The following is a 17,923-nucleotide window of genomic DNA, read 5'->3' as shown; positions in this document are numbered from 1 at the left end:
GCATTACTCCCAAGCTGAGGCTCATGGAGGAATAAGTTATTTTCTAAGAGAATAAATTCCTCTGGAAAAACCAAGAGTCTTCAGTTGTAGTTCTCAAGACAAGCATCAATCTCTAATGCCTTGTCAAGGATTGTGGTGTATTCATTTAGTCTGGAAACAGGAAGAGAGGGAAGGGTTTTTGTCAGAGCATAACAGAATTTGTGGGTGAATGTGCAGAGGCACGTGGGGAAACTGCAGCTGTGTGTAGGCACATGCAGACAGCGCCTTGCAGAAGGAAGGGCAACTCATTCTCTCAAGTGGGTTTTGTACAATCCAAAATGTCAACTGAAACATTCACTGCTTGGTGTCAGCCCAGGGTAAGATGTGCTTGCAGGACTGTGACTAGCTGTCTGGTTTAGGTTTTGTGGCAAGTTGATCAGCTTGTGAATGCAGAGGATTTCTGGCTGTGGTTTCAGTGCCATCACTTTCAATGACTGAAAGTCATTATGTGTAGGAATATTTAGGTGAGCTGTGCACTGGTACCTGTCAGCATCTCATTTGCTGATGTCCCTTCTAAAAAGCAGTGCTTAGAATCTGCACTTTTGCCCTTTCCACAGCCTCTGTAGTGCTGTAGAGCTGGAATATGGAGAGATGGTGGTTATGTCAATAGTGTGGAATTGTGCTGTGTCTGGGTGCCTCCTGTAGACAGAAAGCATTTTCCAACCTGCAGCAGAAGCTGTTCAGTTTGTGTTTCACCAGGGTGAGCTGGAGCCAGGGTTGTTCCCTCTTAGCAGTGGCGAGGCAGCGCTGGCTAGAAATCCTCCCAGTTGCTCACAGGGGTTGTGTCCTGAGAGGCTGGGCAGGAGGAGTGAGTGGGAGCTACAATGTCAGCTTTTCTTACTGACTGCAGAAGGGAAATAAGCTGCAAGAGCTGTCTGAAAACAAGGCATTTTTAAAAATGACTATTGTTTTTCTGAGGCTGTGCCTAAGCTGAGCAATCTGTCAGCCTTCTGGACCACAGGGCTCTTGCTGTGCTCACTCTGAGCCAGCGAAGCGGTTTCCCATATAGAGCAGTACAAAACCAGATCTGTTTGTGACCTCTCTCTGTTTCTTACACATCATAAATAGAAGAATGTACATCTTTAAAGTGCTTTAAAGTGCAATTTCTTTTCCTCCAGTGTTCATACATCAGTCTGCTGTGTAGTTACACGTGCTGTTTGCATCCTTAGTTAATGTCTTTTGTCTCATTTCCATTGTGCTCTCTGCTAGAGTTAAAAGAGTCCAAGCAGGGATAATCTGAGTTTTGAAAACACTGATTTCTTGTGAAAACCTTCAGAAAGTTCAGCACTGTGCTTGAGTGTGCCAAAAACAATAATCTGACTCCTCACTGCACTGGAGGGTTCAGAAACTGGTGGTCACTGGCTTTCACTTAACTACAACCAAAGCTTTGGGACTGTAACATAAGAGTAGCACAAAATGAAACCTCAGAACTTGAACTTTCCTTCTGCTTTTTTCCTCAAGTCTTCAGGACTGATCACCAGAAGCAGTGTCAGAACACTCAGAGCCCTCTCACCTTTTTGGTTTTGTTTGTTTAAATGCAGCAACAAACACAATGTGTCATCTTCACCCTGAGCTGGAATTTTGATAGCTGTTGTACTTCCTGACAGCAGGATCACACCTGGGATTTACAGCCCATCTTTATAGCTGCATATGAAGCTGTCATGCTTGTCCAATTACTGCTCTGTCAATTAGGGGGTTACATATAATTCATTTTAAGTGGTTTAATGAGAGCCAGGTGGCTGCATTCTGGTGTGGCTGAGGGTGGTGGGGATGAGTTGCAGGGTGTGATTCTTGCAGCTACTGCCAAACAATGAGCTGAGTTCTAAGCCTTCAGACCAGGCTGTGATTTCTGGAGCACTCCAGAAAGTAACACATAGAAGATTTTTTTGAGAGACTGATTCCTGTCCCCATTTTTTCACTGCTGTGTTACATGTGCAGAACTGGAGCAATCTCTGCAGCATTTAGTGGGGGAGGTGGGGGGTGTGTGTGTGTGAGCTGCTGAGAAGGGAAATCTTTGCTACCATGTTCTTCAGGATGGTTTGAAATGGAGATATATCCATGGGGTCAACTGGAGTCTATTTTTTAATGTCTCAGCTACAGCTTTGAGCACATTAAAGCCACACTGAACCCAGAATTCTTGTCCACACATTGATCAGGTGCTCTGGGGTTTAATTATATAGATGAAGACTGAGTATTAAAAATGGGAGATAAAGTTTACTTCATCTTACCTAATATTGTTTTGGTGGTGTTACATGGACATTGTGATACACTTAAAATTGCTGTGGATCACGGATTGAGCTGTAATAGCTTGTTGGAGCAGCCAAGGAACTTGATGCATCCCCAGTGGTAACCCTGAGCACTCACAATATCAGAACACACTGAATCTGCCTCTCTCATGCTTCAGAAACAGAAGAAAACAGAGAATCTTCACTTGTGTCTTTTATTTTGCCAGAAGGGTGTGATGTGCAGTGCTGTAGCTCTTCATCTCCTGCAAATTGCCAGGACAAGTAAACCAGAATTAGAGGAGGAGCTTCCCCACCATGAAACATCAGTATGTTGCCCATGCTGTGTTTTAAAGCTTTGCATTTAACTTGAGGTCACCATTTGGACCACAGGCAATGCTTAGCATCTCCTGAGTGATTAATGTTGGGGTTATTTTGGCCATCTTGTTTGGCTGTGTTACCAATATGTAAGTATTGTGTGTTGCCCTTTCTGGTTCTGAGCTTTCTGTTTGCAGGTGTTTTAAAGCTTAATTCTCTGAGTTTTGAACATCTCAGCATTTCAGTGGACATGTTTCATGGGCAAGACCTTGGAGATGGGAGTCCAGCTGCTAACCTCAAGGTGTGGGGTTTGCTCTTCTATCCCATGTGGTAAGTTAAACTCTTAGCTTAAAAACTAAACCAAAGTTTCATCAACCCCACCATGCCTACCACTTCAACTGTCTTTAGTGTGATGTGGTTTATCAGGAATTCAGGGATTTCTTTTGTGTGTGTACATAAGAGAGTCAGCCAATGTCCAAGTTCTTTACAGTGGCCTATAATAATCCATGTTGATGTAAGAGCATTTTAAAGACCTTTCTGATAATCCTGGTCTATATTTAACCATGTGGTTAGTACTTCTATTAGAATTGGGGAGCTTTTGCTATTCAGTGAAAGCTTGTGGGTTAGTAACAAGAGCTTAATGCTCACATTCCTGGTCATCCTTTACAATCTGGCTTGGAACATCTTTAATCTTTTTGTCTTTAAAACTGTGAGGAGATTAAATCCTGATATATGAGAAGAAATGATCTGGCTGCATTTATGCAGATTCTTCTTTGCTCCCCAGACTCCCCAGGAATTCTTGGCCATACTTGGTGCAACCTAGACTGGAGTTACCAATTCTGCCAGTCTCGAGGGGAAGTACTTGGGGCTGTCAGTCAACAAGAGTCAGTAATGTGGACTTGCAGGCCAGAAGGCAGCCATGCTCTGGGCTGTATCAAAAGCAGTGTGACCAGCAGGATGAGGGAGGTGATTCTGTCCCTCTGCTCTGGTGAGACCCCACCTGCAGCTCTGCATACAGTTTTGGTGACACAGTGCAAGAAGGGCATGGAGCTGTTGGAGTGGGTTCAGAGGAGACCACAAAGATTTTCAGAGGGCTGGGGCACCTCTGCTATGGTTGCAAGAGCTATGGCTGTTCAGCCTGGAGAAGAGGGAGCTCCAGTGAGATCTTGCAGCAGCCCAGGGAGGTTGTGGATGCCTCCTCCCTGAGTGTTCAGGGACAGGTTGGATGAGGCCTTGAGCAACCTGGGCTAGTGGGAGGTGTCCCTGCCCAGGGCAGGGCATTGGAACTGGATGATCTTTAAGGTCCCTTCCAACCCAAACCTTTCTATGATACTGCTTTTGGCAGCCCCCTTTGCAGCCTGCCTGCTGCAAGCCTTCCTCTAGCAAGCAGCAGCATCACACAAAAGGGAACTTGGAGCCTTCTCTCCCTCCAGAACACAAACTCAGCTCTGTTGGGATCAGAACTCAACGACACTTCCTGCCCTGTGCCTTTCCAGGGCACTGCTGGTGCACACCCCCCGAGTGCTGAACATGGTCACATTTCTGTTGCAGGATACCAGGATGGATTGATTTTTTTTGTCTGTGCTAAATATAAATCAGCTTTCAAATTCCATCTTGGTACTGCAATAGTGTCATAGTTTCCTCATCCATCCCCTCTGAACTTGTTCAGGAGTACCAGATTTATTATAGTGGAGGGAAAACGCTCTGGAGAGAACATCTTAAACTGCTGTGTGCAGCAGGGCTGATTAAATATTCAACATACAGCATTTGTTCAAATTCAGCTGAGGCACTTGAAAGAACAGTTTGCAGCACACAAAACCTCCCAGAATTGCCACAGCCTGACTTGGAAGTCTTACCGAAGAAAGAACTTGAACTGCTTTCGGGGCTTTGAAAACAGAAGTGTGCTCCCCGACAGAGAGACGACAGCAGGCTGGAGTGTTGCTGCATGCAGCTGTTTTATTGTTGTTTGTCTTTACAGAAGTGTGAAGCATCTTCACAAGGGTTGTACAAAACCATCTCCGGGTGGCTGTCTGCAGTGTGTCCCAGGAGAGCAGGGCACAAGCTCAGGGCTCGGAGAGGAGAAGTGGGAGCTTGATCTGCTGTTGCTGGTAAAAATCCATGCACGAGCTGGCCTGGAGAGATGGCAGGTCTCTCATTCAGGGGAAATAAAACCCTTCTCTATAGACTGAAGTAAAAAGGGGCATAACAGGAAACAAACATACTCTACCATTGGGTTTAATAGTTGGTTTTACTGCGTTGATAGAGGGATTTAGTCCATATTTAGCATATGAAACCGTTAGTGGAGGCGGAACATGCGATGGAGCCGCTCGCTGGTAAACCTGAAAGTACCACAGCTGGCCTTGTTTCTGCATCCCCTAGGGCCTGTCCTGTCTCTGCACTGGGACACAACCATTTCCTTCAGAAACCCCAGTTCCCCCCCTCCAGCACTGGGAAGCAACGGTGATCATTTTCCTCTCCACGTGGGAAGTGCAGGGCAGGGGCGGAGCAGGTGGCTGCACTCCAGGGGCGGAGCAGGTGGCTCCACACCAGGGGCAGGTTTTTCTCTTGGGCCCCCTCCCAGACAGCCCTTTTAAAAGCAGAAACAACTCTTCTGGATGCATCAACCTTGCCAGGACCATTACAAAAATAAAATACTTTTTCTTTTTTCTTTTTTTTTTTTTTTACATTAGTATCATAACTGAGTCTGGAGAATTAGAAAAGTTAACCCTTTGTTCTTAGCCTGGCCTCGACCACAGGTAAGTATCTACAGTATTTATTTCAACATCCCATTAGAATGTCTGCTAGAAATGTACACCATAGAAAGGAGGTCTGCAAAACACCAAGGCTTTGTACACAGAGCTTTCCTTTTAAATACATTTATACATTAAACAAACAGAAGCATTGTCCCAATGCAAGAATACTGAGGGGGGGTTATTGTAATAGTCTCACAAACCGCAGATCCTTGACACTTCTTTGGGTGTGTGGGTTTCCTCCTTTAGATTATCTCCTCCAATTAAGGGTCAAGAAGAATTCAGAGTGCCCAGGGAGGGAGGAGAGGTACCTGAAGCCAAGCTTTGGCTGTGGCACCTGATGGCTTCGCAGCCAGGGTTGGGCTGCTGGCACAAGGAGCCTTCACTTGGCAGCGCTTGGCCAACCTGGAGGCTGTGACATTTGGCAGGGCTGGGTGGCTTTAGCTGAGAAACGTGACCTGGCAGGAGCTGTGCTCACAAGGGCTGAGCTTACTGGGTCTGTTAGTCCAGCAGCTGGTCAAATGATAGAGAACACTGAAACCTTGAGGTCTGAGCAGTTAAACATGTGGGGATGCTCATATCCTACACAGTGCTGGGGTTTCAAACCTGGAATATGCTTTGTTCTACCCCCACCCCCCTGAAAGCTAATTGAGGGCTGGAAAAAAAATCACCTCTCTTAATTGTCTACTTTCAATCTATTCACACTTGAAGAAGCATTGCTGAAGTTATCCCTTGGAGGCTTTAAATTAACAGAGTCCCAATGTGTGCTGTGAGACTTGGCTCCATTTTTAGCCTACAACAACTACTTTCTTTGTTGTGGTTTTTTCCCCCCTTTTAAATGATACTTTTGGGATGCTGAAAGTTACAAACAGAAATAAATAAAGCATGGATCTGCCTTAGCCAATTAGAGTAAAACAATAACAATAATAAAAAGCCCAGAACACCCCCAAAAAAAAATTGTGCCTACATCTAAGAATAGCAGAAAGCCCAGGCTCAAATCTTTTACCTGTGGTTCTTCTCCCTGTCCATGCTACACCATCAGGAAAAAAAGAAACCAGGAAAAAATAAGAGTGAAATAGAAAAAGGTTCCCCCAAACCTCAACCAGGCACAGAAGGTCTTGCTTGACACCTTCTCCAGGCAATGCCCACCTTGGTGTGGGTCTACCCTGAACATCCTCCCAGGGCAGCAGACTCCTGTGGGCCAGGGCTGCCCCAGGGCCTTTCAGCAACCGTTTCAAACTTTAAATGGGTTTGGTTTGGTTGGTTTGGGTTTTGTTTGGTTGGGTGGTGGTGGTGTTGTAAACAATTTTTACTGGGGGTTGTTATTGGGAAGGAACTGCAACTGTTAAGGGCAATAAAGGGTTCAGCTGGCAGCACATCTGATCGGGGGGGGGGTCTCAAGGTGGCGTTGTGCTTTACAGGCTCCTCATGGGAAACAAAAAGAATCACATTGGAGTTTTAATAGATGAATGTCAAAGTAGTGGAAGTTAAGAAGTGGGTTATTCAGTTGGCAGACAAATAAAACTTGACACGTTGTAAAGTGTGCAAAAAAACATAAGGTGGAGAATATCATCTGCTGTGTCTGCTCTCAGCAGCTCTCTCTGGGTCAGTGGCCGCAGCCCAAGCGTGGTTGGCCAGCACAGGCAGGTTGGCCACCACTGCTGTGCATCCAGGCACCTCTGCTCCAGGCAAAGCCATTTGGACACAGAGGTTTGCTGAGTTATAAAGTTGAGCAAGGTTGGAGGGAGCTGCCAGGGTGCCCACAGTGGGCATGGAGGGCTGGGCAGAACCTGCTGCCTTTAATGATGTCACTGGTCCATGAGCCAGGTGAGGGGAAAGGAGAAAGTCCTGTCCAGGCTGTGCAGCTGGGGGTTGTCTAGTCCCAGACTGCCCTTGGATGGAGGGAAAAGGGCTGAGCTGAGACACCAAACCACACCGCCCAGTGAGGCCAGCCTGCCTCCCTCTCCCCCCCACTACAGAGACCTCTGAGTCCCTCACCCCCTGGGGCAACCCTAAGCAGCTCCAACAGCAGCAGCAATGGGGCATGAGTTTGCAGGAGACACAAGCCCAGGGACACTGTGCCCACAGGCAGGGCTCAGGCCTGAGCCAGGCATGTGTGCCAAGAACAACTGTCACAGGACTGGGACAGGTTTTGGTCACCTGGGCTTGGGCTGTTTTGGTTTGTGAGATACCAAGGTGCTCTGGAGGCAGTGCAGCCCACGCCATGGCACTGGAGGGGCTTCACCACCCCATCCCCTTCCATCCCATTCATCTCACAGCTATGCCCACAATGGAGAACCAGCAGCGGATGAAGAACAGGAGCTGAGTGAAGGGGCAGAAGTTTGGGTACCCCCAAGGGATACCTGTCTGAGGAGGAGGGTTTGGGTGCAGTTTTGCTCTTGTATCGACCAGCCCCATCAAATGCAAACACCCTTGCGTCATCTGGGGGCAGCATGAGAGGAGTGCCCCTGCTCACACAGGGTCATTTGTCACCTGGGCTCAGCCACGTCCCACCAGCACCAGCGAAGACTTTCTCACTAGTTGCGGTATTGGTATAAAAAGTTAAAAGCCCCAGGACCTGTGGGCTGTTGGTCTGTCCAGCTGTCCAGCTGTCCCCTCCTTCCCTGGGGTTCCGAGCATCCCTTCCGCAGCACAAAGCCAGGCTGGGCATCGCCTTCCGCCGCAGCAGCGGGCACCTGCGGGTGGCAGCAGCCTTCCTCTCTGGCAGACGGTCCTCTTCCTCACCACCTCTCCCCAGAGCCTGCCAGCCCCTGGCAGGGGCACAGGGGTGCTGCTCATAGCTGGGTCTCATCACGTGTCTCGGGGTTGCAGGAGCCCAGCTTGTTGCTGCAGCTGCTCTTGCGGCTGTGGCCGTCGTTCGCCACGTGGGCCAGTGGGTCAGAGCGGATCAGGTACCTGTGGGGCACAATCTGGTTAGGCCGTTGGGATCCCTCCTGCAGGTTCACCAATGGCAGGAGGGAGCTGTGCAACCCCTAAATTGGGGTCTAGCCTATCCTTGAGGCTGAGACACAGGGATGTCCCACAGCACTGTGCTGGGAGCTGCTATTAAAACCATCACAGAATTACAGGATGCACTGGGTTGGAAGGGACCCTTGACGGTCACCCTGCAGTCACCAGGGACATCTCCAACTAGACCAGGTTGCTCAGGGCCCCATCAAGTTTGACCTCATGTCTCCAGGGATGGAGCCTCCACCCCCCTCTCTGGGTAACCTCTTTGGGTATTTCCCTACTCACTGTATAGAATTCCATCCTAGTGTCTAACCTACATCTACCCTGCTCTAGTTTAAAACAATAAATGATGAGGGGTTGCTTTTCCTGGTGCTGCACAACAAAAGCCAAGGTGTCAGGCTCTGCTCCAAACAAGGTAAGGGGCATCCACCAGTGAAGATCCAAGGAATGGACCAGAAAAGACTTTTCTGGACCCTTGGGTGGTGATCCAGACTTGCAGCTGTTCTCTTTCTCTCAGTCACACCACATCTATACACGTATGACTTTAGTCAAGCAGTTAATGATTAAATCTCTTTTTGTATGGACCTATGGTGGAAGTCTCCTTCATTTGGCCCAAGCAAACCATCCAGTCTGAGTCACTCCCCTTCCCTCCTCCTTCTTGGGTTGAGTGGAATGTGACACAAGGGAAAACCTCTGTGCTGCTGGTCAGTTGGAGCAGGGATGAGCAAAGCTGGGGTGGTTTAGGCATTGCTCAGGAACATGGGGAAGGGGAGAGACCTGGGAAGGAAGCAAAAGTCACTGTTTTTTATGAGAAATCAAGGAAAGCATTGAGGCAGAGGCAGCTCAAGGTAGTGGGGCAGGTCTGAGGGGCATGGGAAACTCCTGCCTTGGGAGGGGGAGACCATGGGCAGGTGGGGGCAGCACCTACACGATGTCGTTGAGCTCCAGCCGCGTGTCTGGGGGTGGATTGATCAGGACGTAGGACAAGGTGTTCTGGTGGTCATTCATCTCATCTGCAAGAGGAGAGGAAAGGGCTGGTGAGGGATGCCCCAACAGACACCCCATGGCCCTCACTTCCACAGCCCCACTGCAGCATCCTTGAGCACCTGGCTCTGAGGGATCCTAGCTCGTCCCCATGAACAGCAAGTGAGTCCCTTCACGGGGGGAGACCATGGACAATGGCATTGCTGAGAACAACTCTGCCACCTCCCTCTGTGCCTCCCCAGCTGCTCCCTCACCACAGCATGGCCCAAGGGACTGGCAGACACAACTCTTCAAAGTGCCCATTCCCTCCTAAGAAACAGTAAGATATCTTACCTTGGTTTAGTGCAAAAAAGGGAACAGGTTAGTCTTGCCACATCAGGTACAGCACGACGACTCCAACCACTGGGTCAGGGCAGCCAAACCTCCCCCCAGGCCACTCGAACACTCTGACCCACATCTCCCCATCTTGAATTACTTAATCTAAGCATCATCCAGCAACAGGATTAGCTTCAACGATTGCTTCTTTCTCCTGCCCAAGAGAAACCACCTCTGGAATTTCAGGGCTGTCGATGCCATTCAGGGAGAGTTCTAAACTGTGATGACATCCCAGAAGACCTGAGGCCACCAAGAGCTGCACCCATGGGTGCTGTGCAGGGCAAACAGGTGGCCTCAAGGCTAACGGGGGGCCCTGTGCTTTCCGAAAGAGCTGAGAACAAGATCATGGGTGAAATGAAAGGGGGGTGCAAGGCTGTGGGCAGCTGGGGACGGGGTGGAAGCTGCAACAGGTAACATCATTTACAGAGTGGGTGAAGGGGTGTGGATGGACAGGATGGAGAGGTGACAGACAGATGGATGCCAGGGGCAGCATGGTGAGCGCAGCAGGGGCCAGGAGCTCGCTGCAAGGCTTGTCACTGGGACCTCTCTCGGAGCTGCTAGAAAGGCTCCTCTGGGCAGCAGTGGTGCACAGCAGATGTTTGATGGTCTTGCACAAATGCAGCTTGGTTTGGTGGGCAGTGGGACCAGAGATGAGCTGTTGGGACTGGAGCCCACTCCTTCTGATCTGTCCTGCCACTGCCACCACCCTGTCCTGCCAGGGGAGATCCCCCACTCAAAGGCTGCCCTGCCATGTGGTGAGATCCAGGCTGCCTCCTGCCCTAACAGCACCCATGGGTACACCATCACCCCAGGCATGGAGAGGTGGCCAAGCCAGCTCGCAGACAAGGAGTGTAACTGCTCTTCAGCCTGGGCACTGGGGTCAAATCTCTGAAACTAGGCTTTTCTCCAGCCAGGAGATGAGCCACAGCAGCTCAAGCCACCACAGCCTAGCCTGGCTTAGGATGCAAATAGCCCCCCCAACCCGGGCTACCTTCATCATGCATTTGGCCAGTGCACATACAGGTGGACTTCTGGGGTGTCCCTGGAGCTGGACCACACCAGGTCTGCACACAGCAGAGCTTGCTTGTTTTGCTGCTCAGGCACCTCCCTGGCACATCTGAGGACACAGAAGGTGCCACAGCCTGTGGACTGGGCCCACAGGGACATTGTCTATGGGGATCCCCCAACCTGTGCTGGGATGCCCAGTCCCAGATGCTGACCAGTCCCTCAAGCTGCTGGAGAGCTTCAGCCATCCCAGTGCTCAGCCTTGCAGCGAGGCAGGGACAGGGGTGGCAATGCCGGGGCATGGGTGGCGCACAGACTTTGGGACCAACAGGAGACACAGCGTTTGCCATGACGGAGGGAGGTGGGGAAGGATCCTGGCTCACAGCAGGTTTCCCTGCACCATGGAAGCTCCTTTTGCTCACCCCCATGCAGCCGAGCCAGGCACTGCTGACCCCACCAAGTATATTGCCATGTTGTCCCCCGCGGCACGCTGGTAGGGCTCAGCCCAGCAGCACCCTCCAGCAATCTGAGAGGTTGTTTTAGGGGGAAAGCCAGCACTGAGCTCCAGCTCCTGTACCCATGCAGTTCCTGGCAGCAATGCCACCACCATATCAGACTTTCACCCCTGGGGTCTCCTGGTTTAGCAGGTGACTGGGGGGAATTGACAGTCCTGGGCCCTCCTGCAGCAGAACACAGGCTCTTGCTCAGCCCCGACTCTTCTGGGGGAGGGGGAGATACCAGTGGGGCCTGAGCTCTGCCCAGCACCCACCTGCCAGCTGGCAATATACTCTGCTGGTGTGGGGCTTCCATGAGCCCCAGCTGGGGCTGCCTCTCTGATGAAGGACACAGTTTGTAGGGAAATGCCAACTTTTCACCTTAAGTGTGAGATAGTGAAGCCTAAAACACAGCTAGAGTGGACTACCACTGACCTCTAGGCTGCTGCAGTAAAAAGGGCCTTTCCAGGGCACTGTGCATGAAGGCATAAACGATGCAGTAACCCTGCAGCAATCCCTGATGCCAACAAGGCGTCCTGGGACATCTGACCCCAACGCCCTCCAAGTTAGAAAACTGGGTCTGCTAAGGCTAGAGAACACAAACCCAGGGGTGTTCTCCAGGAACACAACCCAAGGGTTGCAAAGGGCTTTCTAAGTGCTGCCTGGTCCCTGAGCTGTGGCTGACCCATGTGTGGTCAAGAAGTAGTATGGCTGCTACATGAGCTCCAGCATCTCCTTACAGCACACACCAGCAGCTCTGCTCTGTTTGTCCTTCCAGGAATGCCCTCCTCGAATGCCTTTTAACTGGCTTCACAGACCAAAACCAACTAGCAGAGCTATGGAAGGAGGGCTTCTTTTCATGACAGCCAAGGGCTGTGACTTCCCTGCAAGAACTCGACTAGAAAACAGTCCCTGAGGGTTTTATCTCCACGACTTTGTCAAGCTCTTTGCTTGCACTGCCATTGCAGGATGGTCTTTTGTTTTCCAACACCACCCAACAAATTAGTGCTCAAAAAAGCTCTAAGGTGAAAACTGGCAAGGGTGTGGATTGGGCTTAGCTGGCATGATCTTGTTGTATGCTGCACGCCGTGAGTCCCGCGGGACTCCCAGGGAGAGGGAATTACCTTGCAAATATCCCAGGTTTACCCGATTCATCACATCACTGGCTGTTAAATTTGCTACATCCTCTACAGAACATACAGGGAAAGGCACAGACATAAACAGAGAGAGAGAGAGAGGTCAGCAAGCCATGATTCGGCAAATATCAGAGACGAGCTCCTGCACTGCAGCAATCAAATGAGCAAAAGAAAAAAGGGGGAGAAGGCAGAGCAATGTGTTCCTCCAGAGCGCCATGGGTGTCCAGACACTGATGGTGACACACGGTGACAACGCACAGTCCCAGCACGGCTGCGCACAGAGGGAGCTGCTGTCCTCCCCTGCTGTGTCCAACACCCCAGTCCCAGACAGGAGGTGGGGCCTGCACCCTCTCTGTTGCCTCTTCCCTTGCTGCAGCTCCTCCTTGGTTTGCTCCAGCCAAAACTTGCTGGCTTGGCCAGGAGAAGGCTGCAAACCCTGATGCTACGCCAGCCAATGCTGCAGCAAGCAGCCCAGCAGGGCTGGCTGCAGGGTGGCCCCTTGGGGTCCTCAGTGGGGGCCATACAGGCAGGAAAGATGCATCTGCCTCAACCTCTGCCTGTGTTTGCATGGGATGCCATGCTGTGGTTGGCACACACTGCAGCATCTCTTGCTTCAGGTGCCCAGGCTGTGCTTTGGGTTTGGTATTTCCCTGTTTCCCCCAACCAGTTGCTGTGTGAAACAGCTTCTTCGGGCAGTGAAGTCCATCAACCCTGTTCTGGACTCTGCAACAGAGATGTGGGGAGCTGGAAGTCTCCCACAAAAAGCAGTAGAAATGTTCAGGACTAGTAGTGTAGGGAAAAAAAAGAAAAAGAGGGGGGATGCACTCTTGCAAGCCCTTGCTTGCTGCACCCTGTGCCTGCTCTGTCCTGAGACAAGCCCCAGGGAGGCTGGCAGATGCCCACAGCCAGCCCCTTTGCCCTCCACTCCAAACTTCCTCCTGCACTCCATTTCTTCACATTTTCTCCTTCTCTTTCACATCCCTGAAGGGCTGCAAAGGAGACGCCAAGATGGAAGAGGAAGAATCCCCTCCCCTCACCTCCCAAAATCCTCCTCCCTTGGTCCTGTCCCAGGTGGGACACATTTTTGGGCAGGGCTCTGAGCAACCTGCTCTAGTTGAAGATGTGTCTGCTCAGTGCAGGGTGGGGTTGGACGTTAAAGGTCCCTTTCAACACAAACCAATCTGTGGTTCTATGGTGCCAGCCCATAGGCAGGCAGGGGCTGGCGCAGAGTGGATGGATGCTCTTCAAGGATGGAGCAAACAGGCAGCGGCACAAGATGGCTTCAAAGAAAGAAAGAAAAAAAAGCCAACCAACCAAACAAAAAGCCAACAAACTAAACAAACCAAAGAAGCTGTGGGCTACAGACTTGGCTGTAATCAAAGGGTGGGGAATTGTCCAGGAGGGAATACAAATGCCAGCACCAACGGGCAAGTAAGAAAGAAGCTTCACAAGAAATGTGGCTGCACGGATGAACCTGGGGACACCCCGGGGCTGGGCAAGCTCATCACAGCTGGAGACACTGGCTTCACACGCAACAAAGCAAACCACTCAGCCCTGTAGCTACCGAAGTGTTTTCTGTGGAAGAGGTTCGTGAAGGATTAAAGGCTACAACACAAGGGGGCTGCGCCAGCTGGCGGGGCTCGACCTCTCCCTGCCGCACTCGAGGGGCTTGTGGATGAAGGGTTTTGCTGACTTGGAATCAAAGTGTCCTGAACCAACATTGCTGCATGGCCAGAAAGCAGGGGGCAAGCAGGGCATTATGCCCCAGGGCTGCAGGGCAAAGCTCAATCCAGCTGCAGGCAGAAGGGAGAGAGTTATTCTGCCACTGCAAACTCCTGCTGGACTCATTCCAGAGCACTGAAATGGGGGTGGCCGCCTGCAGTCAGCTGGGGGGTGACAGGTGAGGGGGCTCTGTTGCTGTGGCACCCCAGCCTTGAACACATTCATCTGCAGAAGCACAAGCAAGCTGGGGGGATGAGGCACCGTTCAGAGCTGGGCTCGGCAGTGCCTGCAGGGTTAGGCTTGGCACGGGGTTTGGCTTGGCACGGGGTGAGGTTTGGCACAGGGTTAGGCTTGGCACGGGGTTTGGCTTGGCGTGGGGTTAGGTTTGGCACAGGGCAAGGCTTGGCACGGCATTAGGTTTGGCTTGGGGTTAGGTTTGGCTCGGCATGGGGTCAGGCTGGGTGCAGGGTTAGGCTCAGCAGAGGGTTACCTGGGGAGCCCGCGGGCGGGACGCAGCGCCGCAGAGAAGCGCAGCCGAGCGGCACTTACCGTACCCCGTCGTGGGCAAGCCCAAGTGCTTCATGCGGTTTTTGACCAGCTCGGACAGCTCCTGCCTCTCGGAGCGCCGGTAGAGGCTGAGGCGCTGCTGGCTGATCCACTCGGCCGTCTTGCTGGAGTGCTTGTTGCCCTTCCTGCTCAGCCGCCGTGCCCACTGCATGCTCTTGCGCCGCAGCAGGGGGTGCTCGGACTGGTCACTGGAGCAGGAGTTCCTGTGGTGGCCACCCTTGATGCCCCAGTGCTCCTTGACATCCTTTGTATCCTCGCAGTCCTCCACATTGATTGAGATCTGTGACTGGAAGCCCAGCAGGTCAAGCGGGGGAAGGGGAGGGGGGGCCGAGGGGGGGAGGGGAGGGAGCCAAAAAGTGTCTGTCCTGATGGGATGGGATCTCTCCCAAGGGATAGAGATCTTCCTCTGACGCCCATGCACTCCTCCAGCACATCACCTCTGTGCTGGTAAAGCTGTCTGGCCATGGGTCTGGGATAAGCACTGATGAGTGGAGCCTAACGGTTGCCTGACTGCGAGTCACAGACTGGTTTGGATCGGAAGGGACTTCGTCAGCTCATCAAGTCCAACCCCACCTTGCACTGAGCAGGGACATCTTCCAGTAGAGCAGGTTGCTCAGAGCCCCAGACAGCTTGACCTGGCATGGTTCCTGGGCTGGGTACCTCGCTGGGTAACACTGACCAGTGTCTCACCGCTCTCCGTGTCAAAAATGTCTTCCTTCTATCCAGTCTAAAAGTCTTTCAGTCTGAAACCATCATCCCTTGTCCTGTGACAACAGGCTCTGCTAAATGTCCCTCACTTGATTATCTCTGGGCTGCACAGGGGACAGCCATGCCCTTGTCTCCCCTCTTTGATCTCACAGCAATCCTGCTGGTGGGCAGGAGTTCACTAACCAAGTGAGTTAGAGCATCTCTAAGAGGAGAATGCAGTTAATTACAAATCAGCTTTCACCTCCCTGCCTACAAAGCTGGAGACTGAAGTTGTTTAAACCAGAGCCTGGCTCCCCTCCCTGCTCCTTATCCCAGCTCATTACTCTTTGGGGCACTGAGGACTTTTTGTCTTCTCAGAGTGCCGAGGCTCAGATGGTATCACCCTTTCACAGGGAAAGGCAGCATCCTGCTGGCATTGGGGTGATACCTGGCACTAGGTGTGTGGTGGATTGTGGTGGCCAGAGAACCCACTGGCAGAAGCCAGCCCAGCAATGCCCGTGGGCCAGGCTGAGGCTGTGGGGAGCAGGAGGCAGTGCTGGCAGCCTGGTGATGCCAGAGAGCTGGATGCAAGCAGCACTCACCTGAGCTCGGATATCGTGGGGCTGCAGCAGGGAAAAGGAAGGAAAGAGAAAGTGTCAGCACAGCACACAGCCTGCTTGGCTGTGCCACACCCCCCTGATGCCTGGGGACTCGGTGCCATGTGGCACCGCAGAGTTGTGCCAAGGACATCCTCCCACCTGCCACAGCCAGGCTGCTGCCCACAGAGATGGGCACCCAGCTGGGAGTCAGGACACCAGCACCATAATGCCACCCACAAAGGAAGGGCAGAGCTTCCCCTCCCCTTGCTCCTCCCCACTGCTGCCTTCAGCCACATCCAAGGTGCCTCATGGACCCAGCCAGCCTCATGGACCACAACACTGCTGAGCCAGGACCAGCAGCAGCCCCTTCCTGGCACTTGCCATCACCATGCCCCTACCTCAGACGTTGCAAACATGTGTGACTCTGTCCTGTAAATGCCGATGGGGATCTCTGCGCTGGACGAGCAGAGCTTCTGGAAGAGGCGGCCGTAGGTGCGGATCCACAGGTCATCCTCCGTGATCTTCATCTGAGCAGCAGAGCACAAACATCAACCCTCCAGTGCTGTGCAAAGCCTCATGAGGAGCACCTCGAGGCTGCTCCTGAGCTTCACCCCAGCTCCTCCATGTCAATCCCAAAAGTGAGTTGGACTTCACAAAAGGACCAGGGACAGTTTCTGACCTCAGAATAGGAACTTAGGTCTTCAGCAGCTCTTCAGCTTTTGGGCTCTTGGTTCCCCATACACAGTGGAGAGGAGTGATGGCCTGGCAATGTTGCCTGTCCCTGATTCCCCAGAAGAGGGGAACCCACCCCCCCACCCCCCCCATGAGCAGGGTGACAGATCCCACCAGCTCCACGATGGCTTGGCCCAAGTGTTTGAAGCCAGAAGGAGCTGGCACCTACCGCACAGAGGTAGCCAGAGCCCGGCGTGGTGTCAAGGCCCAGCAGCAAGCGGGTGATGGTGATCATGTAGTCCTTCACGAACGACTGGGGAGAGAGAGTTGGGCAGGAAGCCAGAGAAAAGGTTTGCTCAGCAATTCACTGGGAGATGTGAAGGGCTGCCCCCAGCTGCAGGGGTGCATTACCCAGAGCCTGTTGGGCTCTCACCTGGTAGAGCAGCGTGTCCAGCATGCTGATGCTGAAGACCCTCCCTGCTGCAAAGGGCAGCCGGAACATGAAGGCCAGGTTGGAGCCATTCTCCCGCTCTTTCTGGAGGAAGAAAGGGAGATGTGAGCACCCACAGGTAAACAGCATTGGCAGGGGCTTGGTCACATCCATCCAGGGCATTTAGCAAAGCAAAACCAGGCAGCATAGAAACTAGGAGGCTCATGAAAATGAGAGGTCACCAGCATGGAGTTCCTGGTGGGTGTGCCAGGAGGGAACCAGGACACCATCCTCACACTGGGTGAAAGAGGCTTGCTTTTTAACATGGAAATGTGCAAGACATGGGTGGGGATTTCTCACATGGGCTGGGTGTGGCCCTTTCACATGTCCCAGTGTCTGGTTCAGAGGTACCTTCTCCCTTGTCAGAAGATTTGTCTCAGCACAGTAACTCCACTGCCCCCCTTACTGCCCAGCTCAGCAGCAGGCAAAGCAGCACAAAGTCCAGTCACCCAATAAATACATAAATAGGTAGAAGGAGGTGATTAGTCCAAAAAATCAGCTGTCCCCTTTTTGTTTGCTGCAGGTTACCTCATCAAGATGCACACTCTGGTCACTGCAGCATGCAGAAGAGCACAGGACCTTGAGGAGCTCAAATGTCACTCTCAGTGTTGATTTCCCAGACCCCACGTGCAGAGGAATATCTTCTCTTACCTTTTCGAGCTTGGAAAGGGCAAGAGAGTAACTGTCTTTTGCTCTGAACTGCATGAACCTCATGTTGGAGGGGTGGGTCAGCTCTGTGATAATGCTGAGGCTGGGGAAGAGCCTGCAATGGAAAGAGATCTGCTGTCCTGCAGCTCACTCAGAAGTGTGAGCACTCCCTGCATTTAAAGCCCGAGGAAGACCAAAACCACCCCTGTGCCTGTCTGAGGTCAGAAAGAGCTGATTAGATGTTT

At 52.0% G+C, this 17,923-nt stretch overlaps 1 protein-coding gene across 6 annotated transcripts in view; it reads right to left on the bottom strand.

Moving 5' to 3' along the window:
* Positions 1-4,533: 4,533 nt before the first annotated feature.
* Positions 4,534-17,923, bottom strand: part of KCNT1 (potassium sodium-activated channel subfamily T member 1) — a 99,963-nt gene continuing 86,573 nt past the window's right edge. For 4 of the 6 annotated variants that reach the window (XM_068155850.1, XM_068155845.1, XM_068155847.1 and 1 more), the window contains 9 exons: positions 17,682-17,793; positions 16,974-17,075; positions 16,770-16,853; positions 16,267-16,395; positions 15,872-15,892; positions 14,565-14,868; positions 12,282-12,344; positions 9,228-9,312; positions 4,534-8,245 (listed from right to left, as the gene is read on the bottom strand). In XM_068155850.1, the coding sequence (XP_068011951.1) occupies positions 8,125-8,245; positions 9,228-9,312; positions 12,282-12,344; positions 14,565-14,868; positions 15,872-15,892; positions 16,267-16,395; positions 16,770-16,853; positions 16,974-17,075; positions 17,682-17,793 (1,021 nt within the window). In that variant the 3' untranslated portion in view covers positions 4,534-8,124. The remainder of the gene's footprint in view (positions 8,246-9,227; positions 9,313-12,281; positions 12,345-14,564; positions 14,869-15,871; positions 15,893-16,266; positions 16,396-16,769; positions 16,854-16,973; positions 17,076-17,681; positions 17,794-17,923) is intronic. The other 2 variants (XM_068155846.1, XM_068155849.1) reach the window with 2 other exon arrangements.

The sequence above is a fragment of the Melanerpes formicivorus genome, unplaced genomic scaffold, assembly GCF_026170545.1.
Source record: "Melanerpes formicivorus ecotype bairdi unplaced genomic scaffold, bMelFor1.0.p_v2 SCAF_33, whole genome shotgun sequence".
Classification (NCBI taxonomy): domain Eukaryota; kingdom Metazoa; phylum Chordata; class Aves; order Piciformes; family Picidae; genus Melanerpes; species Melanerpes formicivorus.
Note: the sequence above shows the minus strand (reverse complement) of the source record. Positions and strands in the feature narration are given on the sequence as shown.